Source organism: Diadema antillarum, unplaced genomic scaffold, assembly GCF_040938485.1.
Source record: "Diadema antillarum isolate AM-2024a unplaced genomic scaffold, OU_Dant_1.0 seq00000423_RagTag, whole genome shotgun sequence".
In the NCBI taxonomy this organism is placed as follows: domain Eukaryota; kingdom Metazoa; phylum Echinodermata; class Echinoidea; order Diadematoida; family Diadematidae; genus Diadema; species Diadema antillarum.
This window is the reverse complement of record NW_027271406.1, coordinates 265,412-290,524: the sequence shown is the minus strand read 5'-3', so window position 1 is coordinate 290,524 and position 25,113 is coordinate 265,412. Positions and strand designations below refer to the sequence as shown.

The 25,113-nt window shown below is 37.3% G+C and overlaps 1 protein-coding gene across 1 annotated transcript; it reads left to right on the top strand.

Moving 5' to 3' along the window:
* Positions 1-8,337: 8,337 nt before the first annotated feature.
* LOC139732419 (uncharacterized) lies at positions 8,338-18,534 on the top strand. Its single transcript, XM_071643282.1, has 8 exons — positions 8,338-8,626; positions 12,084-12,135; positions 12,695-12,750; positions 13,999-14,127; positions 14,611-14,813; positions 16,014-16,091; positions 17,478-17,688; positions 18,302-18,534. The coding sequence occupies exons 1-8, from the start codon at positions 8,338-8,340 to the stop codon at positions 18,346-18,348; spliced, it is 1,065 nt and encodes a 354-aa protein (XP_071499383.1). The 3' UTR covers positions 18,349-18,534.
* The last annotated feature ends 6,579 nt before the right edge of the window (positions 18,535-25,113 follow it).

Below are 25,113 nucleotides of genomic sequence, written 5' to 3'. Positions count from 1 at the left end.
AGCTGAATAGTAGCACATTTTGGAAAGGATGTAGTCTCGATTTTCACATTGTCATGGAGTCAGTACCATTCAGTTCTTGGTTACATGTTTTGGTACACATGTACATGTACATACTTTTTGTAGATTGCATATTATGAAAAGTGACCCCAATAAATTATTCAGTCATACCAAAATACGAAATGATGCTGCTTACAACTTTTCTTAAGTTAAATATTTTTATTGAATCACAATTACAAGACAGAATTAAAATTGATCGGATGTAAGTTTGCATATATATATATATATATATCATTATATACATGATCATGATATACATATATATATATATATATATACATACATGTATGTTCGTGTAAGTGCATGTGTGTGTGTGTGGATGTGTGTCACCTAATAAACTTGACCTGGGGTCTGTTTCATGAAAGCCCGATGAAAGACTTTCCGCTCATAAGACACATTTAATCCGAGACTTTATGAAATGGATATTACTTCACAGAAGATCTCTCACTACGTAATCTTTGAGCAACTTTGGCCATTCTGAGATTTATGTAAAGACTTTTATGTGATGACTTCACGAAACGGACCCCTGGCTGGAGAAATTCACTAGCTCCCAGAATTATGGAAAATTCAATCTTACACGTGTAGGTCTATTACTATCATACATGCTATAGATGCAAGTAGACATGTGTAAGCATTTCCATTATAGCTCGTTGTTATACTTTTTAAAGTGTATTTGACAATTTGGGGGTATTTTCACGTCTTTACGCATATACAGACGCACCAAAAAAACAAAAAACAAAAAACAAACAAACAAACTAAGAGCAATCGAAAAAAAAAACCCCCAAGACCAAATATCGACAGTGTCACTATAAGTGATTAAAAAATATGTATATATCATGCTCTCTTCATCATGAAGAAAAGAAATGTTTGATGTTTATCGGTACGTCGAATGGCAATTCGTGTAGGCTTACACACCAGTCCCCCCCCCCCCTTTTTTTTTTCCCCGGAAGTGAAAGCATTATGAACACGAAAGCCTTTATTTGGCTTTAATAAGCCACGGCCGGATTGGCCCCAGATCCTAAGTGTGTATTTTTTCAAGCGACATGTTCTCAATGAGCACATAGTATTATAAAAAAAAAATGGGGGGGGGGGATGGGGGGGGGGGGGGGAGGTGAACAGAAGAAACTTTTGAAATTATTTGAGAAAGAGCAAATTTGTGGTTTACAGTCGTCATTGTTGAAATGATTGGCTAAACATTACATTCGTCTGAGGCGCCTCGTATATTTGACGGATATCTCGTGGGACAGTTTTCAGTCGGAGGAGTCGGCCCTTCATATTTGCACGTCTTAAAAGTCGGCCACAGCGCGAGACCTCTCACACTGTGAGCATTTAAAGAAGTATAGAGTTGTTTTTCCTTGTCCTTCTAATGACCGGTAGAAAAACTTTACCCACGTAAATACCACTCCTGATCAGGATTCGACAATCGACATTAGCGGTGGCCCGATGGCTCGGGGCAAGGAAAAGTTGACGACGGGCCACAAAATTTCAACGAAGTTATCAACTTTAAATGGTGGCCCGATCGGACAATTGAAATTCTAAATGGATTGTTAGGCTATGTCTTCTTTTACTTTTGCCTACCAAAATGCGAAAATTTAGGATTTTAGTCGCCCGAACGTTCCACAGTATCAGAAAGAAAAGTACATGTCGAACCTTTTCTGTACCCTAAGTTTAATAGTCGTATCTATACCACCGGAGTTGCTCGATTCCTCCATATGTAGATAAATAAATAAATGCAAAATGAAAATTTATATTCAAAAAAGCTTTCCTAAATCTATTTTGGATACCCTGTTTACGCAAATTCATTTTTTGTTTGAACATGAATTTCATAAAGTGTCAGGCTTTGTGCAATTGATGCGTATCATTATGTCGCAAAACGAATGAAGTGCTTAACAAACTGACGAAAGAGGAAGGCCGTTGGTGCAAATCTGCACAAAAGAGCTAATTACGACCTGGCTTATTGGTTGTGGTGTTGCCACCAAACGCTTGTAGCAAAAGTTTGTCACTCAGACATACGTAATTAACAAATTCGAACAGAACCCCCATACACCTTGCCTCTCTCCGGTTTTTGCCTCTAGCTGGTACCTGGCTTAACGAGTCGGCGTGTAACAACTCTCTACAAGTGTAAACTTGTGCTCCTTGCAATAACACCAGCGGGACCAGCGAGGCCTCACCAGGAGACCTCAGCCAAAGCTAGCCAAGGCACAGTGCGAGTGTTCAAAGAGGTCCAACTGGCTCTTCCCGTCTCATTTCGAATAAGTCACCTCGTTATGAATGACTCGCCAAATAAACATGCCATTATGATTGACATTTGTTAACCTTTAAAGCCTATATACCTTTAGGCGTTCTTTTCACCAGCAAGAACTTGCAAGGGTCACGATATGCACTCTACTGAACAATTGCTGGATCCTGCACAGGTCAACAAACTCATATATGCTCACGTCGTTACTGTAAACATGGAGCTACTATAGCTCAATGCTATGAAAATGTGTTTCCGTGAAAACACACAATTTCTAAGAAATGTTCAGACTTTCCGTCTCCGCCTCTGATAGTCCTGTTAAAAAACGAGAGTTTCTTGAGTTCATCTGTTGTGGATGGTAATAAACCTGAGAGTGCAATTCCTCACCAATTTTATATTGACTGTAACGTTTATGATAATATCAGAATTAGAATTCATCAAATTAAGAATAAAACATAAGGGAGACAGGAAAGTTTCACACAATAAATTCGTCGCAGAGTGTGTGTGCGCAACAGCATACACTAGAGTGGAGGAGACGATGTCATTACCTGACAACTCTCCCATTGATTTGAACAAAACAAAAAACAAAAAACAAAACAATGTTTTCATTTCATGTTTGAATGACTGCAGAAACTGTCAATATCAAAGCTGTCCCTTTAATTGTGCTGTGAGTTATATCATTGTTTGGAGAAATCTTCCGGAATCTTCAAATTCCTTGACCTTTTTTTATGCCTCCGCCAACGAAGTAGCCGGAGGCATTATGTTTTCGGGTCGCCCGTCCGTCCGTACGTACGTCCGTCCCGTTTTGTTTTTGTCGATATCTCAAGAACCGTGTGGTGGTTTTACATCAAACTTGGTATGAGGGTATATCCTGGGGGGATGATACTTTGTTTGGATTTTAGGGACACGGGGTCAAAGATCAAAGGTCAAAGGTTATTTTGTGAAAAAAAGGTTGAAAATTCATGTTTTTCTCCATATCTCGCAAATGGTTCAAGGTATCTTCATAAAACTTAGTATACACTGTATATGCTTGTTCCAATGGGCAGTGATTATCTAGGGAAGTTGGGGGTCATGGTTCAAAGGTCAGGGGGTCAAAGGTCAAGGTCAACGCCTCAAAATATCACTACTTTCCTCATATTTATGCAATGCCTGAAGGTTTTTTTTTTTTTAACTTGATGTATACATGTATTACCCAATATATATTCTGTGGGAAGTTTCTTGCCAAAAGGTCAAAGGTCCAAAGGTCAAAGGTCAAGTGAAAGTGCTGAATTGCACTTTTTCCTCTATATCTCAAAAGTGACTCAAGGTATCATCATGAAACTTACATATTTATGCATGTTCAACCTAACAGTGATTCTCTTTGGAACTGTGAGGTCAAAGGTCAAAGGCCAGGTCTAGATAATGCTATTTTCCCATTTGATACTGAAATTATACTTTTTCTCAATACCTTGAAAATTACTCATTGCATAAACTCATAAAAGGGTCAAAAGTCAAGTAAAGATCATCAGTTCCCCAAATACCTGCACTCTGACATTTTAATCTTTCATCCAATTGAACCTAGTTCTAGGAAAGTGAACATTCAGCACATTTGTGTCAAACCTGTCATTTTAATATTTTGCCAATTGTGTGAAACTGTCATCACACATTGTCAAGACATTGTACTATAGACCTATTAGGAGAACCATGCATTATGGCGGAGGCATATCAGTCGCCGTAGTGATATATCTAGTTTTTCACAGTTAAAGGGACATTCCAGACGATTTTCATAATTTCACATCATGTATTACAGAAATCAACAACTCCATGTATAGATTTGTTGCATTTATTGTGGTTCTTGAGCAGAGAAACAATACTTTGAAAAACCTCAAACAAATTACACTGAACAAGGATGATGACATAGGAGGTTCACATATTTCAGAAATGTAACAGTGTAATTTCATGACAATACCGCTTGCTGGCGAGTTCACCTGCGTATAATCTATGCATGCCTTCTTCTTTTGTTCAGCTTCCTTGAGCCCCAACCTCTGCATTCTTATGGTGACTCTGCCATGTCATCATCCTTGTTCATTGCAATTTGTTCTAAATTTTGAAAATATTCTTATTCTTCATCCCAATTATCACAAATTCTGAAACTCTGTCCTCAGTATAACTAATTTATAGTTGTTCAAATGTAAGAATCTGAAAATCATCCGGAGGTCTCCTTTAATTCAATTTGAATGAAACTTTTTCCGATTCTGTTTCTCGCACTTCTCCCTGGCATGGTCTAAAAGCCAACTTGAAAATGGTTTGAATATTCAGGGAACTATCATAGCTTTCTGTTTCGTTCACTGTTTTGTATATACGTACATGATTGCAATACAGAATCCACATGTAAAATATATTTATATAAGAATGTTTGTGTGTGGATGTGTGCAGTCTATGTATCGTAATCCTCAACATACAGCAGCCATGATGAGGCGAAAGATGTAACACCTTTGTTTCACCTTAATGAGCCCCTGACCAGAATTTTGTTTTTTATACATATCAGTAAGTTATGGTAGTTATACCTCACACACACACACACACACACACACACACACACATACACGCTTCATGTACAGACAGACACACAAATTTTCATTATCATGTATATTCATAATCAGAATTGCTTATAAACAATTTATGCAAACATGTAATTCCTAAAGCGCAACATTGTAGGTAACCCAGCCCAACAGCGGGGAGAGTTGTTTAAAAAATATGTTTATCAAATCCGTAATAATCGTATTGTTCATGTTTCCTTGATTGACAAAGTTTTTACTGATTCCAGTTGAAATTGAGGATGCAAGTTGTTCTCGTAGAGAAAATGAAATGAATTTCTATGTTTGCTTGGTTTAATAGACCTAAGATATTAAAATTTGTAACAACTATAAACCCGGTTTGGGTTACCAATTTTTGTATTGTATTGTGTGAATAGTCTTTTTTTTTTTTTTTTACAGTTTGTATCTTTTTCTTATTGGTTACCCAACAACAACCTCACAAAAACACATATTTATACAAATCACCACTGTGTAATAGATACAAACCTTTGGAAATGTCGCCTCGTCTTCTTGTGCTTTACAGCAAGTAATAACGTACAGATTCACAACTTACTATAATAAAAGAAAGAAAAAAAATAAAATTGAGCTTCTCTTACAGCGATGAATATAAAAGCGAGTACAGAAAAAGAAAAACAAAAGTTTATACAAAGATACTTATGATGGTCTTTGCTACAACCAAGTAATCTTTGGAAAGATGGGCAATATACTCCTCTCTTAAGTTTTGTGCTCAAATACTATACTACACATTTTTTTTTCACAAAGCGGTAATACCTGCACACTCAACAACAAAACGTTAACAACAAAAATGTTCAATGAAATCCCTTGCTACTACCATCTTTAAACTGGTTAAATTGTCATATCATAGGCTTATATCTATATTGCTTTAGATTTTTTTAACTCACATGCCCCAACGGAGCGATATTCTGTTAATGACTTTAAAACCGTATACTCGAAATCTCAGACACAGAGGTCCTTGGTTATAACGAGGCGCTTTAGTGTGAGCAAAATATTTTTGCTAAGTGGGGCAAATACAGAGTGAGTCAGAAAAATAACGCTCCATTATTTTGAAGTTGTCTTGTTTGATGTGAGAACATTTCAATCGTGGGTTTCATGTTATGATTTGGTGGGGTTATCCTACCAGCATTTTGGGTACCCTTTTCATTTGGATTTTTGCATGCACGACTGAATAACAGACAATCGTTATTAGAAGACGCATTACTCAGCAGGTCGGGCGCCTGCGCTGTCTTTGCATGGCATAGAACACGGACCACGCGGGGTAAAGCCCGCGTTCCACTTTCACGATCTGGACCCCGATCTGTCCCGATCTAGCAGATCGGGAGAGAGCGGCAAAAGCGTTCGGGGATCTGAAGCATTGTAGCAGCAGCGTGTGGAGGTCGGGGTTGGAGCGGGCATTTTTTTCAGATCGGGAAGAAATTTTGAACCTGTTCAAAATTTCTTCCCGATCTCCCCGATGAAAATTGACGTATTTTTAATCGTACGGCAAGCGGGGAGAGCGTAGTGACAGCGTAAACGCAGCGGGATGAGCGTAACAAGGTCTTTCTGAGCGTAGTAACATCGGCACAAGAACGGGAAGAAAACTTACAAAAAAATGTCTGCCAGAAGAAGATCAAGGAGATCGAGAGGCAGAACTGTTGAGGAGGAGGAGGGAATTGTCGCTACACCTGTCAGGGCAGAACATGAAGAAGAAGGAGCTCAAATTTCCGAAGAAGGAGTAGAGAATGGATGAAGAAAAAGAAGAGAAGAAAGCAGCAAAGCAGCTATCCAAAAGGCGAAGAAAGAGAGACTGCACGTGATGCTTAAAGAGGAGGAAGAGGACATAGCAGAATTTTGAAGAATATGAAATCATCTACAACTGGAGGGAGCCGCCACGGACTATAAAAGCAAGGACATCAAGAAAAAGCCTTGGAAAAATCAGCACGTCTTTGTTTAATTACAACAACGCATTGCTGCAAAAGAACCGTAGTAGTTGAGGAGCCTCTTCGAGGTCCACAGTATATTATTTTCTTCGTCAGTTCTGCATGCTAATAAGTTGACTGACTGCAGACAGCGTGATCAGATCGTATAATTTATATCGTGCAGAGCGTAGATACAGCGTGCATCGATCGGATAACATCGGCAACATCGAACTGACAGCGTAGCTACATCGTTCTCAAGCGTAGCTGCAGCGGCGGAGATCGTAATGCCTCATTCCCGATAATCGTAGTAAGAGCGTAGCAAGCACGTGGTAGTCGTAACTGCAGCGAACTTAGAGCGTTCTAACATCGTACTGTGTCCAGATCGGCTCAGGTTTTTCCCGATCCTTCCGATCTGAGAAAATTGTCAACAATCGTAGCGAGAACGGCATAGTGGAACAGGGGCTTAAAACCCATCACGATCACGCATGGGTAATAGGTCATTTTCATTTTCCTTCTCGTATGGGAGCTGCCCCAGTTAAACTTGTGGAGGTAGTCTTTGCTTTATTATAAAAAAAAAAGATAGTTAACACATTAATTACCAATCCACCCAACTCCCACACCCCCCACATCACAGCGCATATTGTCGTAGAAAAAGTCACCACTTAGAAAAAAAAAAACAGATAAAGGACCGTAAGTGTAGTAACGCCCGTGTAATCGAAAAACAGAGATCTCACTATAGTCGTTTGCTATTAGGCTGCGTTCACATAGAAGTATACTATTCGGGTATTCGGGCTCGTTTTTCGATTGCACGCGAATAGCTTGAATCGAACGATAGGATTTCCTCACACCGGTTCACATAGGAGGGCACTATTCGAAAGTACGAATAGCTGCGAAAAGTATAGCAAAGTGGGAATCGAACTTGTTCGATTTTCTGGCAGCGTATACCGTCTCTCGTTTATGAAATAATGACACTTTTGGTCTGGATTTGCCCTTTAGCAAAAATAAGCATGTAGACTGACATTCTGATGCAGTTTAGAAATTGTTAATAAGATTTGCTGGGATGTAGGAGGAAGAAATCCTCACTGCATGGGATGGTGAGTTGACGGTGCGGGTGATGGTGTATTCGGTGCTCGAATAGCGAATACCGAATACTTCTATGTGAACGCAGCCTATAAATGTACAAAATGTCTCACAGTCAACTGAACCAGTCTTCAAATTCGTGAATGAAATCAACCCTGAATCTTTGTCAGGCCATGGATGGAGCATGGAGGTACCTCCATGGATGGAGCCACTAAACAGCACATTGTGGTATAGCACGCTTGGATTGTCACAAGAATGTACATGTACTAGTACCCGGCTTCAGAGGCGCATTAGACACCGACATATACCGTACATTTTGTAATGTAGAGTCACTGGCGCGGTGAAAGAGAGGCTTACATTATATCACACACAGCACTACCGGGCAGCTACACTACCAGCTCTGATCTGTATCACTTGCACTCAGTGGGCCCTAATGCACGTACTTCCTAATTTCTACATCTAGAAAGTGAACATGGCAGATGATACAAGCTTCAAATTTTCGAGACTCGATGGAGGTGGCGATCACGGAGGTGATCACGGAGGTAGTCGTGAGGCTTTTGCTAACGACCCCGAGATCCAGACGACAGACATTGTAGTGACGAGCGGTGATGGTCGCGTCCGCGGGAACGTCGGCGAGAGGGGGGCTGATCGAGTTCGGCAGACGACCCTGCTGCTCATGGCGCTCGTTGGAGTGATATGCCTCTTATCCATCGTGGTTTCTGCCCTAGCATTATCGAGAGTGATGTCTCTAGCACCAGAAGGTAAGCCGCCGTAGCAGTAAACAGAAGAATTGGTAAGGGCCCATGATGATCTCATATTTTCATGTTTGAGGTACACCCCTTTCGTGTTTTGATGAGGGAAACAAAACCAAATCTGTTGTTTACACACACGGGTAACTTCCATATTGACGTCATGGTTCGATTCTCACAATCAATAACCCGCGGAGTCATTGCACCTGCTTCCAGCCAGTGACGGTTGTTTTTTTTTTTTAATCTATCTATCTTTATTTTACCAACGAGCTCTTATAGTGGCGTTGTTTTACTGACTGCTGGAAGTGATGATGAACTGATGATTAGTATGCTTTCTGCATTATATAGGAAGGAACAACCAATACAAGAATATTACAAGTTTTATATTAGATGTCACATATCTTATTTAATTATCCTCGAGCGATTCTGATTGATGACATAGTGGGCAATTTCCTTCAATAGTTCATAGTACTGAACTGCGCCATGCAACAAAACCGTCCTCTTTAGGTTTGTATGGGTTTGTAACATGTATTGAAAGCCCTAGTTAATTTAGTGTCTTCTACAGAGCGAGCCAAGACCCTTTTGCAATGCTATCGCAATGCAAACGTCTATAAAAGATACATTTATATGGCAGACCATACAATTTATTTGTATTAATATAATATGATATAGCTATAATAATTATAATACAATATAATTTGATATGACACATTTATATGAATTGGCACGGAAGATCGCGATCGATTTTTTAAAAGTTACTTTCTATATTCGGTATTAATAGGCTTATATGAAACCGATGTGGACTGCTTATATATTATTTTAGGACATTGTTGCTATTGCTCAGGCCGCGAATCTGATCAACTCCATGCTACGATACATTCGGGACCAGCTCCTCCAGTTGTTGTTGCATTTAGTTGAGGTACTCTTTGGCAATAATTATGATATCAATAATATCAAAGACAGGCCTACCTACAGGCCTAATTCGAAGTGCGACTTTATTACGTCGCGTTAGAGCTCTGATACAGTGAAGTAATCACGGTCAACCTCCCACGTCATAACGACATAGCGACGATACTCATCATCTAAGAATTATCGCTCTTCCATGCTACAACACAGGATACATGTATTATGAAAGTAAACCTGCAAGAGAGGGAGAGACAAAAAAAAAAACCCCGAGAAAAACGACGAAGGATCGGGGGAATACCACCTTATCTAGATCTGTTAGTCTTGGTGTTAGATTGTCGTATTACTGCTTATTTCCGCGTTGTATTCTATTCATAAAAGAATCATGTGCAGCCAAATTCATGATGCAAACTTACAGACCCCTATAGCTTGTTAAGTGTCAATTATCATGTATCTAATTACTGCAGTCACTGTCGTAACCAACACAGTTAATATTATGGTATCAATAGCAACGTTATACATATACAACCGAGAGACGGGCATTGAGGGTCGTATAATGAGAAGAGGCCCAAAAGAGGTATCTCGTATTATGTTAAATAGAAATAGTGACTGGTATACATCCTCTATGTTGATACAGTTATTCTCCTTACCTCTGTATTACAAACATGTATTATCCCGATAGTTCTATATAGGCCCTAAATCTTGCCAATATGTGAGACCAGACTGGTTAACATTATTGGCAAATAATCACTAAAATATTATTATAAAAATCTTTCATTACTATACACGCCAATTTACAAGACAATACTTTCAGCTATGCTTTCAAAATATGGAAAAGAAAATTGTGAAATTTTTAGCATTTGTATTTAATACTTAATCTTTGCCTTTATGGTGCAATCGTTTCCTTCACAATTATTGTCCACACAGTAATGCATAGGGCCTACGCTACGTTAACGTACATATTAATGTATGTAAGTGTGATTAAGTGTATACTTTGAGTCGTTTGCAAGATAATGGTATGATTTAACCAGTCTTAACCTCGTGACCCACAACTTCCCTAGAGAATTATCGCCAGGAAATAGGAGAAAACAAAAGGAAAAAACCCTCGAGCCATTTTCGGGATAAGGAGAAATGAAATCTTAGCATTTTCACTTGACCGTTGACCTTCGACCCCATGACTTCATAACCTCAAAATTTATTCTTATCTTGCAGCACATGGAAACTCTGAGTAAGAAAACAACTGCAGGTATTGCCGAGATATTGGAGAAAGTGTAATGGCTGGATGTGACCTTGACATGACTGTGACCTTTGACCTTGAGTGTGTGCCCTCACAAGTTAAAAGGCGCAGCGTGGTTTCTAATTATCTCACACACACAAAAAAAGTTAAAACCTGAATTCCCTCATCTAAGGCAAATCAGATCTATGCCATCCCTTTAAGCACGTTGGTGAAAGTACAATTCGCTTATACTCGAGAAAATGAGTTTGCCAGTCCATTTCGATCACGTGTCATGGGATTCGCCAGAAAAAGTCCACATAACAGTATATCCCGCGCTACATACTTCTGTTTTGCGTATGTTTTCCTTGCTTATGTGTTTGTTTTCATAGCAAATTATACGAGTGGAAATCACGGTCACTCCTTGTAGTATTGACTGGAGTTGCTTTGCAAACGCCGGGCGTACCATGCGTCCACGCCATTTCTCTCCCTTTTTTTGTGTTATAAGCCTCTTGTTTAGTTTCATTAATTTAGCGTTTATTTCGCTTTCGAGAAATTATTGGTCGTACAATAGTGAACATCAAAGTCAATGTAAGTGAAAGATTATTGGCCACTTTGGCTCAAGACTTAGCATGGTAGTATAGTTATGTGACTAAAGGGTGAAACGACGACCTTTGATAAATTTGTTTGTAGTGTAAAATGTACTTGACATGAAGCGGACCCATAGCTGTCCATACAGTGCTTAACATAAAGAATAAGATCTGCATTTCTCCTTGTCCGGTCGCCTCTCATTACATGTAGAAAGCGAAGAGATGAAATGTGATTTGTCTTGTCGTGTTAGTACTGGTACATTGGGCTTGTAATGACGCGCAAGAAAGCATAGAGTCGTATATCATTTTGTGTCATTCTTGGCTTCAAAAGCGAGGGATGATACCAGATCTGCTCTCTTTAACGGATTTATAGAAGCGGAGTTGATATTGCTGTCAAACATTGGTGTGTGTGTGTGTGGGTGTGTGTGTGTGTGTGTGTGTATGTGATATCTACCACACTGCTCGGGTATAGTAATAATTATGACAGGTCCCCTAGAGAAGGCCATCTTGGGTAAATTCGACCATAATTTTATCATAAAATGTCATATCGTGTACATCATAACCTTACGTATCAAACCTATCAAACCCGTTTGCTTTCGAAACAGAATGCAAACAAGACTAAATTTCTTTGCACAAGATTAAGGTAGAAAGGGATTGCTATTTATGATTTATTGTGAAATGACTCGTGTTTATTACTACTCGTGTCTTATACTTTCACTTCGATTGAGAATGTTTCCGCCTTTCTCTTTTCATATTCCTACAGAGAAAGTGTGGACATTTGCTGTTGGCAGTACGTATCTGAATTTTCACTATATGTAAGTATCATCAAGGACCAATAGACGTTCTCTTTATGCTGAGAAATGCGTAAATGAATTCAATATCCGGCAGTCAGGTACTGATGCTTCATTTACATGCATTAGATGCTATAGAATTATTGTCCGAGATGAAAAATGGGAAATATATTTGTTTTTATTTATAGCGGAATGTATCAAAAACAGTTATAAAAAAGGATTAGCCTTTAATTTGGTCAATGGCTTTTACTAATAACAATGATAATTAAAAAAGGACATTTATTTTTGCTAATCATAATAATACTAATAATAATAAAGGTCATAATCCACACATCTGCTTTTTTGTGTTGTCAGGCGAGATATCATTTAACCTTATTTCCATGTATTTTTTGTGTATATGCTTCACATTGTGTTTTAGATATGTTTTTGACGTCAGTATAATATGTGATCTATAATGCTGTATATTTTTGTTTATGCTGTATTTTTTTTTTACAGATGTGTAATGAATTTAAATTGACTTGAATTGAATCAGTGGTTAATTCTCGTGTAATGCCAACCCGTTTATGTCTTTATTTTCTCGCAGCGATGATGTTTGGGATGATGAAGTGAGTGGCTTTGACGTAGACATGGTCAGAACAAGTGAGTTCTTGCAAAGTGATATTTGTATATTAGTCTCGATTGTTTAAGATAAGATTAGATTCTATATCAAAAGTCAGATCCTTTGAATCTTTTATTTAAATGTAGGTACTTCTTGTCTGTGTCACATGTCAAATATACTACAGTCACTTAAGGAAAGACAAAACTCCATGAGTTCATGTACTCTATACTGTATAGAAGTACATTTATGATTATGATTATGATTATGATTATTATCATTATCATTATTATGTTTTATTTATACAGCATATTTATCTGCAAACAGATCAAACCAAACGAAACCAAAGCATCTACTTATTTCAAGAAAAAAAGATCCCGTATTATACTTAACTTTACTTAAATAAAGTTGAGTAAATCAAGTTTAATCAATCAACGTTTGAGTAAATCAAACAGAATGATCAAATTTCAAATATAATGTACGAAGTAGGATAAGAAAGGTTATAGTTTATATGATGTTTTTATCACCAACGTAGCACTAACCATTTGCTGCAACCACATAGTCCAATCAAATGAGAGGTTGATTTTCATCAACTCCTTACTTTTCAATCATGCAGTGTCTGTGTTGAAAAAATCCAAGGATCTTGTTTTTCGTTGAAGCTACGAGCTCTTTCCCCTGAAATCGAAAGTTATTTTTGTTAGGTATTGCAACGTCACACGTGACAAATAGTTGACGCCAAGAATACTATTGCTTTGATTCTGTGTCAAAAAAGCGATATTTTGTTCCAATCGATTGTATACAGGGATATGAAATGCTACAATAACAATCATGTGAGACCATGACATCATCACTCTATAGTGATGTATCGCTCTACTAGTATCGCTGTTTTCTGAAAACATGCAATTTGAAATTCTATGGACTTCACCATTAAAGGTCCAATTCTAAAAACAAAAAACAAAAAAAAACAAAAAAAAAAACAAAAAAGAAAACCTACCATTCTGTTTGCTTAATTTACTCTTATTTATCAAATGTAACTTAAGTTGAGCTACTGATAAATCGAGCTACTGGAGAAATTTCTCGGCTCAGTAGTGTGGATTCTTGTTAGCGAAACATTGATTTAAAAAAAGAAAGAAGAAGAGATATTTATATTTAGGATTTCGATGATTCCTTATTTATAGTGAAAGTTTGCTTCTACTGTAATCTATGTAGAAATTGCCTGTAAACTGCCGTTTACATCCAAATGCCCAAATTTTCGACTCCACCACCTACTGTATCGTCTGTTCTCTTCGTAGTTTGCAGTGTCGCGAATAAGAAGTGTCGGATCGTGATGGACGTGGACTCTAACTGCTGGCTGTCCCAGAAGGGCGAAGAGGCGCGCGGCGGTAACGGACTGATGGGGGGCTGGTATGACGCATGCGTGGGTTAGTTGAGAGTGTAGGCTGTGGACGGCTGTAATTGAGACTACGTATAAACATGCTTAAAAAAAGACTAAAAGTTAACTAAATTTTCATCAGTCGACCTTTTGTTATGGAAAGACTTGCCATGGAAGCATTAGATTAACTGTATCGATGATTCCATAGATGAGAATATTATTTAATATCTGTATAGTTTCTGTGTGGCAAGTGTACAGTAGTAGCCAGATTGCCTGCGATATCATGAAAATATGCTTGTGAAATATATTCTTAAAATTATACCTTCCGAATATCTTGTATCTGCGGATCTTGTGAAAAGCTGTTTCATTCATGCATCTGCATGTATTTTGTCCATTTCCACTCTAGGAATTAACTCGTATCATCTGTCGTCTTCTCAACAATATTGATGTGAATTGATCTTGTGCTTGTTATTTTGCGTTTTAAGTATTGTTTAAAAAAGAATACATGTCTTTCTAACCGAAATTGTTTTAGGATGGGCACAAACACATGAACGAAGGAGAATATTCGCATTTACAGAGCCCTATACGAAGCCGATTCCCAGTGTTTTCTTCGTCAACACCGCGCAGAAGAATTCTTTTGACCCACAAGATATGGCGGGAAAACGCATCGGCTTTTTAGAAGGTTACGCAGACGACGAGCATTGCCTCAACAGGCAATCTTCAGCCGACATCCAGGTATGAGGTGTTTTGCTGATCTCACACAATGTATTAAAAACTTCGACAGCAGTTGTTTCGTTCAAATAGTTTGGGTGTGCTATTATAATTATGGTGTCTGATAAGAGCTGCATTAGTTGTTGTTGTTTTTTTTCCTGTGAGTTTATGAGATAAAAGAAGGAAAGCGTAAAACGCTTGTAGGACAAAAGCTACTTCTAGACAGCAGGTAAATTTTTAAGGAATGGAACAGACTTCAACCGCGTCGTTCCAGACAGACCATGTCAGAGGAACACTTCATGAAGTGCTTTGTCAGATACACACACACACACACACACACACACACACACACACACACACATATATATATATATATATATATATATATATACTAGTATATATATATATATATATATATATATATATATACATATATGTTTGTATGTATTCTTTTTTTTACAAATCAGATGCCAGCCAGTCCGATGAAAGCATTTTTTTTTGTAGCTTACAACAGTTTGTCAGAAAAAAAAAATCGGACAAAACATTTCATGAAATGCCCCCCTGACTTGCTGGATTTTCCCAGTGCATATATTTGAAATGTTTCATCTTTAAAGATACCCATTTATTTTTGCCAACAGCGCAGAAAATATTGATTGCTCTGCATTAGGATTGTTCATCCAGACAACAAAAAATGATGCATACGCGGATGTGGTCTGGTAAGAAACATCGTTGATAAAGTGGCACTGTATCCCCGGTATAGGATTACAAAGTCAGTGTTCCGTAAATTCTCAAAGCTCCAAAGAAGCTGTTATACACCCATTTCATTTTGATTTCATTTTGATTTCATTTTGATGGCACTTCGAGATACGTACACTGTCCACATCACAATAATGTAGAGCAGTCATAAGTGGTATCGTGTGAAAGTGAAATCAAATCACAACTACTTTATGCATAATTCATTTGTCCACTCCTATGTCAATGAGACTCCGATAATGTCTTCTTAACGTGCTGATTGCCGTACATTCAGTATACATGTTTGTGAGCTCGGTGAGATATGAATATTTCAACATGGCGCATGGGAATGCCAATTGCAGATTGATTCTGGTGATATCTGTAAGAAGAGGAATGCACGTTTACGAGTGTTCTCTGTCGCCTCACTGATAAGCTGTTGCTATAATGTTAATATGATACTATACAAGTGATGTGGATTTTATTTTAATGCAGAATCTGCCTCTAAAGATGGCTCAGATCAGCCATTTCTCCTCGCTCGATGATGCTGCGGCGGCACTGAAAAATAATACGGTATACAGATGCTTCCAATTTTTATATCCAAGTTTTTTTCATGATGTAATATTCTTGCGATATTTTGACTTTCATCAACCCCCTTGAACTGAAACATTTATTTCACGGGGTATGTCACATTTATGTGACGTCACACCTGTAAAATAATATTACCTTCTGAAAAAAAAGAAGAATATAAATATAATGGTAAGATTACAATTTTTGTGAAAAACAGGAATATTAATTAGTATCACTCCCTCTTGATAACTTGTCACTAGTTTCTTTCATTGATGCAAGAGAATTCCCCAACCCCGTTTTTGTTTTTCAATGAGAAGTACACGTTCCTTCCATTTATGTTACTCGCATGCGTTAAAAAATATATATCATTCCCCTTACCTTGAGAAAGAGGCTGTTTTCCTACTATGTATGACATCACGAAGTGTACGTAGTCTTCGTATCCAGTGATGTCAGCATAAGAATTCAACCAAAAACTTGCATATTTCACGTGTTTTGCTAGGACTGGCGTATTTCCCTCAAACCTGATTGTCATAATTGATACTGCAGGTTTGTGCTGGTGTCATTTGTCTCCATTCACGGATTTTACTACTGGTATACTGGCGGTAAATTTGTTCGTTTTTTAGCCATTGACGGAGCTACCCTACTTAAACAAAACCAATATCATGTAATGTGTAGCAGTTGTTTTTGTCGGAATTCATCGGAAGAGTGATGAGATTCACTTTTCAGGAGGGTACAATTAAGCACTTCCAAAACATACAGGTGTGATTCACACTTTTATGCATGTTTCTGGTTGACTTTTGTTTTGTATGTTTTATATCAGTATATAAGTGAAATTTCAATTTATATAACGAACAAAAAAAAAAAGAAAAAGCAAGATATACCCAACATCATAGGGATGCAATCGGGAGGATCCACCTGACTTTGCATCATTAATACGAGGCACTCTAGTTAGCAGTACGAGAAGTTCACCTGAAGCAAGCAGCACTATGTATACAGTTGTACTGTAATTGCATCTTACTGTATGCACCGAGAGGCTATTTGCGCTCATAGTTAATTTGATCGAATCAAACCCGATCATCACAGGCACAAAATATTAATGCACTTGTGGAATTTTCTGTGTATCTCTAACAGTTTGAATTATCATCAGCTGATTATAGCCAGTTGGACCTCCGGCTTTTGAACCTCCTTGGTCGGAACAGAAATGGAAGTGTTTTGATTGATTTCAGTGCTTATTTTTTATTACATGTTACCATGTATTTGTTCTTGAAAGGACGTGTAAGTTGACCACTTCATTCAATATCTTCGTAACCATCGTAAGATGTGAATATGTCTGGCTAGTTGACGTGAAGTATGATGCGTGTTTTATTTTCATTGTCTCCGAAATTCAAGGTTGATGCCATATATACCACTCAGTACACCGTCATTTCGGACGGCGTTGTCGAGGCGGCAAACTCGGGGTCTTACAACTGTTCCACACGTGGTCGGTCAGTAATGACCAGAAAGGACTCAGGGCTGGAGGAATGGTGGAACGAAGCGTGGACACACACATGGGAGACCAAGTACTACAACCTCATGTGCCAGTCGCTACAAATTAGACATGGTCAGTTCTTCGACTGAAATCATGGATTCCTCAGTTTCGTATCCGTGGTTTTATATTCTCGTCATAAATGCAATCGTTGAGGGCGGTATAACCACTTCTGTAAGGGACAGCCGGATCCAAAATGAGCGACAGATTTTAAGAGCAGCGCCTTGGCTTTGAAACTATGGAAAAGTGTAACTGTATTCAGTGTAATGCATATATATATATATATATATATATATATATATATATATATATATGTATATATATATATATCTTAAATAATGTATATACCTTGCGATCCTCATTGTTTTTTTCAGTCTTGTTCATTCTAGAGTTAGTGGGGGTGAATGAATCTTTTGTTGAAATATAAACGTTAGCGTCTTGATCTTTCAACCTCGTAAATCATTCCGTCCTTCTTTTTTTTTGCTAATGTGCTAATCCTCATACATCAATGAACATGAATACCACTGATATTGACGTTCAGTTGTTCAAGTGGAGTTGTTACAAATTACATTGTATACCCAGTTAATTTGATTCTTTTTTAAGCAGTTTTCTTCTCCCAAGCAAATGTTACTGTTCTGTTTGTTTATGGGTTTTTTTAAACTCTCTTCCTGTTTTTATCTCTTCCCAGGAGGTGTGGATGGGCTGTCTCCTGACAAAGTATGTCTTCACATGTGAGCCAAGGTGATCGTAATCCTATGCAGTGCCTCATCAATAGCCTTACTTCAGTAGACTTGCCCTTTCGTATGCATTTTATATGCATACATGCATACAGACATACAAGGTACATACACGCAAGTGCACACACACACATTCACACTTGCACTCATAGGCGACACGTTTGATGGTATGTATGTGCGTCTGTAAGTGGAATGGGGGGGGGGGGTAAGGGGTCAAGGGGTAATGGGAAGAATCATGGGGGGACCTGCGGGAAGTTATAGCGTTTTTCTTTTCTTCATTTTCTTCGATACTAGACTGTAGTGTTTAAATCTGCAAAGTCTTCCAACTCGAAATGATATTTATAGTGTTCACAAGGTTCTCGATTTGGTCCATTTTCACTGTTGCACGCAAATTTAATGATTTTTTGTCTCATAGTATTCATGACGTCATGTCGCTTCTGGATGACCACACTTTGGCTGCCTCATATAGGAAAATAAATTATTTTGACACCTAACCCCAACATACTAATATTGACTGAGATAGAACTACAAATTACTTTGCCGTTAATGAAAGATTCTAAAATAAGTGTTCTTCTTTCTTGATATGCCAAAGTCAAACTTGGTCAACTTAGGTTATATCAGTAAAAAGCACAATTTTAAACTGATAATGATCAGATGTATTTATTCATTTTGAGACACTTTTTTCCCTTTGCTCTCATGCATGCTTCATAATAACCTAGACATGGTGCCATATCAATATTTCGTCTTGATTTCTTGGTAATTCAACAATTCTTACAGATAATGTTCTTTCACAGGAAATAGCGCTTTACATTGATGTAAATACGATATTTTATCGTATTCAAGTATTCGGTAGATATTAGTGATCCCATCTCCGGTATAATTTGACGGCAGGGTGCATTATGCCTTTCGTTTCACGTCTAATGCAATACATGTATTTGCTGAAGTATCCATGTATTTCAGGGGTGACAATTATTACTGGATAAGTGAATACAATCGATGCCTTAATAGGGGACTGTTTAGTTAGTTTCATGTAACCACTGTATTTGCTACATACACATTCGGGTGTGTTTGCATGTTTGTGTTGGTGAGTAATTGAGAAATTCATTTATTTCATCCATTCACTTGGATATTCTTTGACCTGCACATTACAAGCACTGCTTTTCAGTGGCCCCCTCCATTTTTCGCTGAACATGTTTTAAACTTACTTTTTATTACAATGGCAAGCATTTTTTTTTCAAAAGAGTGATAATATATTGTCATCTCATCTGCATACCTTGTGAATTTGTATTCTTCAAAATGTGAAATTGATATTGAATTGAAAGTATGAGGTGATGTCATGTAGGAGCTTTTGATTTTTTAAATATTTTTATGTGGATAAAGAAACTCACCTCCGGGTCAGAAGATTACTATTTTGTAGAGTTCTCTTTTCTCTCATTTTGTACAGTATGTCCCCAAAAAAAAATTACAACGGGGCCCTCCGCAATGATTTTTTGAAAATAGTGAATCAATCTAAATACAAATTCAGGGTATGAAACTACAACTCATTGCCCACATCGTACAGAAAACCCCATTCGATTTGCTTCAGTGGTCAAAGAGAAATAAGGAATTTTGTAGAGGATGTCGGGAATCTCTTCTGTCCAAGTTCTGTCTATTATTCACACACAAGAGCATTGAATTGCTAAATTTGGAAGAATAAGACTCATGACATGCTTTACAACAATCCACATTTCTCTGTGACCGCTTAACCAAATTGAATGGGATTTTCTGCAAAATAGAGCTAAGATGTTATATCTTAAGACCCCGAAGTAGCACTTAGACAGGTTGATCATATGGGGTGCTATCAATTCGAAAATCTGATTGTAATTTTGAGGGCGACTTACTGCAGTATGTCCCCCTAAAAATTACAATCAGATTTTCGCATTGATAACGCCCGATATGATTAAATTTCTTAAATGCTACTTCAGGGTCTTAAAAAATAACATTTTAGCTCTATTTTAGAGAAAACTCCATTCAATTTGGTTAAGCGGTCACAGAGAAATGTGGATTGTTGTAAAGCATGTCATGAATTGGATTCTTCCGAGTTTAGCATTTCGATGATCTTGTGTGTGAATAATAGACAGAACTTGGACAGAAGAGATTCCCGACATCCTCTACAAAATTCCGTATTTCTCTTTAACCACTGAAGCAAACCGAGTAGAGTTTTCTGTAAGATGTGGGCAATGAGTTTTAGTTTCATACCCTGAATTTTAGATTGATTCACTACTTTTAAAGATATCATTGCGGAGGGCCCCGTTGTAATTTTTTTGGGGGGACATACTGTATTGCGTATTTCTGTACATGTTTTGTGTTTGCTTTGTGATTGAGAAATACACCTCGTGTATACACATATACAGGGATATTAACGTTCAACGTATATTATATCTTCTTCTTTTTTTTTCACATGACATGGGATTTGAATTTTCTTTTCGTACGTACGTACGTGTTCTGTATGATTTCACTTTCCTATTTGCATTACCTAGGATTGATGGGAATCAGTAATTGCAGATTCTTCTTAATCCTATGGGCATACTTGTGAGAATTAATGTGTAATTTTGGGTTTTGGACTGAGAGTCCCTATGTTGTTTAATCATATAGTAAATGTGTAATGATATGCAAACTCATACGCTTACATTCTGAGTACAACGCAGCGCTTCTCTGTATAAACCTTAACGCTGCTCAGTCTAAACGTGTTTATATATATATATATATATATATATATATATATATATATATGTGTGTGTGTGTGTGTGTGTGTGTGTGTGTGTGTGTGTGTATGTGTGTGTGTGAAAGGAAATTCTTCAGTCGCGAGCTTGTGGGTTCACACTGAGTTAACATCAATTATAGCAGTAGAACTAAAATTAATGCAGTTGAATTATCAGTTAATCATGTCTTATGGTAACTGGTATTTACAGTATTGTTCGAGATTTCATAGAGATTTTACGTATACACCGAGACTTGTTTATGATTTCGTCAAGAAAAACAGCGTGAATAACATTTGTCCAGAATATCAAGGTGACATGATTTCCGACTGTCATGTCTTATGGAATATTGTGCATACGAATTTATGAAGTATTTGCTCAGAAGAAAATGACTAAGTGAGGCTTTGTCAATAAGAAAGTGTTGTGTTCAGGTGTGTTGACGCGTTTTCACTTTGATACGTTCCCTCGAGCCGTTTTTTAGCTAGGTTTCACAGCGTTATAGATACAGTTTAGTTATTACATGTATTATGTTTTGGGGATTCAAGTAAATATTGTATACCAGTCCTTTTGGCAGAACTATTCAAGTCTGTGAAAATGAAGTTTGTGCGTGTGTATTTAATTAGTAATAATAAACTGGAAATATTTCCTCCCATTTGAAAAAAAAAGAAAGATTGGTAATACTTACTTCATGATTATAATATGCGTGTGTTACTGTTGTATTGTGTTTGGTTTGAAATCAAACGGTAGCTACTTTTCTTTTGACTGCACACAAGCAAATGTCTTGATACATATAGTTTTATACATATACAATGATGCTTATCTCAAATTTATTGGAATGTCATTTGATCCCAATTCTTAACATAGTGTAACAACAATCTTTTTTTTTTAGACTTATAATATGTTACAACACTGTAATGCCTATTCACATAGAGGGCTCACTCTAAGGAATAAAATACTCTCCACACTAATTCATGATAAACAGCCAGTGTCATGTAGTCCCACTCTGTTGTGTAATGTCAGACCCCATAGAGTAGAATAAAGGCTTTTTACATAGTGGCAGCGACGTACGGGTATTTACATTATACATACATGCAACATTTCAACTATTCATACTAAAAACTATATCATTCTTATGAGCGTACGATAATCATGTTTACATGTATTTCATTTTTTTAAATCTAATTGATATTCGACATAGTGCTCAAGTTCGTGTGTACGTCTAGAGTAAATTACTAGCACGTACACCGCGACATGAACATTAAAATCATGAAAGTTACACATAATAATAATAGAATAACTTGGAGTAGCGTCGATAAGATAATCAACAGACAACACTCGTTTATACTTTAGTTTGAGTTTCCTTTTTTTTTATGAAGTGTCGGTAGCTCGAGTATAGCTCATAATACAGCATCTTAACGTGAATGAGCATTAATGCTGACATCATTTACGTCACACACATACATACACACACACACGCACACATATATACATGTGTGTGTGTGTGTGTGTGTGTGTGTGTAAGCTTCTTGAAAGAGCGTAAATCTCATTTCAATGGCTCTCCAGCTTGTGACGAGTTCTACGTCCATCTGACTCCTCACACTAATTTTGTCCCGGTGCTCTAAAACTTATGAAGATATTAATTTCCATCGATATCGACAAACTTACTAGGCCTATAAGAGATGATCAGAGGTGATACTAAATGTGAATGCATACATTAAATGTATCCGTTAGGTATTTCTCTTCACATTGGTCGTACAGACGAAATGTTTTCTTTACTAGGTGGCGGTTATTTCATGTGTTTGAGCCTTACAAATCCAATGTTCTGCAGTTTTGTCTAAATTCCTAGGCTCTGAACAAATCAAGCATTATGACCATTATACCCAGTTTCTCCTTTATACGTACATGTGTAATTGCCCATATTTTGATCTTTGTTTCTCTCTCCTTTTGTTAATGTTGATTATACTCCTCTCCCCTTCCCTCCCTTCTCTATATAGATATATATTATATAACTCTGTGTCCAATTTTATAGAGAGAGACATTTCATTTCATTTCATTTCAATTTATATATTTTATTTTTTTATTCATGTTCCATATTCCACATTTCATATGTTTTATATTTCATTTGATTTTTAAAAAGAGATGTTTTTAACACAATGGTCAGTTTGAACCAAAATTGCACAAATGTATAAGGACGTATAATTGACGTGTAATATGAGGAACCCACTAAAAAGCAAAGCTTGTAGGATGTGGGTTCCAAAAATATAATATAGGCTTTTAGTACAGTATATCAATGTCAAAAGTGACGTAACATGCAAAATACAAGATATCGAGAATATTATAAAGTTTACGGAATGTACAAAGTATTGTATGATGTTTATGCTTTATGTTTATATTTCTCCCATATATCACAATAAAGTACATAAATGCGAAATCATACAGGACATGATTTAAAATGGAACTTCACCGGAATGTTCAAAAGTTTGTCTTGGTATAAACACAAGGTCTGTATACATGCGAGTTAAACTAAGGTCATAATGCGAAAAAAATGAGCCTGCTTAAAAGCAAGCTTGTAGAGCCGCAGGTCCCGTGATAAATCAGATTAAGGGAAGTATGAAACACAGATATATTTTTTTAGCCATATAAGTACGCATAAAAAATGCGGAACAAAAGTCAAATCAAATAAGTGTTACTAAATAAAATACATCACGTAGGTAAACGCAACGTTAGCAGTAAAGTATTCTATTGAATGCGGTATAATAGTTGAAAACGTTAAGACACACATTGTGTCTCTATAGTGGTATTCATAAAGTAATTAATGGCATGATGACTTCTTAATGTTGTTGGATCCATTGTTGTTTATTGATATATGTGTATTATAGGCCTATATATATATATATATATATATATATATATAGCGAAAACTTTGAGCAAAGAAAATGGGTTTTCATCGGGATTCGAACCCGAGACCTCCGGATTACTAGACCGGTGCTCTACCGACTGAGCTATTGAAAGCCCTAGATCGGTGTTCGTCCCAAACCCTTAACTCTCTTTGCTCGTGTGGTCAGAAGCTATAGTGTGTGTATGTGTCACACACACACACACACACACACACACACACACACACACACACACACACACACACACATTAACCTGACATAGACCCAAAGGACGTAAATCAACTTTGGAATAAATGCGAGGGATCACCGAAGCGATGCAGCTTTTTATTTTTTTGTAATATATATTGAAACAAGAAAGGGAAAACTGACCAGAAACAAATAATAAATGGCGAAAACTTCTTTGCTCAAAGTTTTCGCCATTTATTATTTGTTTCTGGTCAGTTTTCCCTTTCTTGTTTCAATATAAATATATATATATATATATATATATATATATATATATATCATGAACTCTAGAAAATGAAATGGTAAATCACCATTTTAAATGTTGTCATGCCTCAAACATTTTGAGTGTTAGATTTAACATTTAGGCTCCATAAAAGTTGCAGGAGTGACAACATTTCTTGACTGACCATTTCATATTATTCAGTTTATTCCATGTTGATCACACAAGCCATGAAACAGCCATACCCCATCACGGGTTCGCGTTTGGTAACCAATAAATGGCGCCCTCACTACAGTTTCCCCGTCCTTCTCCGTCATGTATGGAAGAGATTCCCCGTGACGAAACATGCTAAGCTGTCCCGTATCCAGGGTTACGCGATATCGTCTGAAGCTGTTGACGCTCAGAAACTCCCCATCCTTTTTGTAAAATGTTTCGCAAGTGGGATCGCATCGGCGGAAAGCTGTTTGCGTATCACCGTGACCTCCGATAACTGGCATGCATACAACGCCCGAAACGGAGAGGAAAGCAAGAGGGAAAAATTACCGACAATCTGTAACGCAGCGTAGCATCAATGGTTTTGTGCTGCAGTGTATAGCTGAGAAGGAAAGGCATCAACAAAATTAGATCCCGTAAGTGCTCTTGAGTGATTAAAAAGCGCATCACAGATTGATTGATAGGAATGA

What these genes read in the sequence shown, in the direction of transcription:
- LOC139732419 (XM_071643282.1), top strand. Translation starts at nt 8,338, where the DNA reads ATGGCAGATGATACAAGCTTCAAATTTTCGAGACTCGATGGAGGTGGC. An exon ending in TATCTGAATTTTCACTATAT is followed by an intron (nt 12,136 to 12,694) that starts GTAAGTATCATC and finishes ATTTTCTCGCAG; the next exon opens with CGATGATGTTTGGGATGATG. An exon ending in CTGGTATGACGCATGCGTGG is followed by an intron (nt 14,128 to 14,610) that starts GTTAGTTGAGAG and finishes AAATTGTTTTAG; the next exon opens with GATGGGCACAAACACATGAA.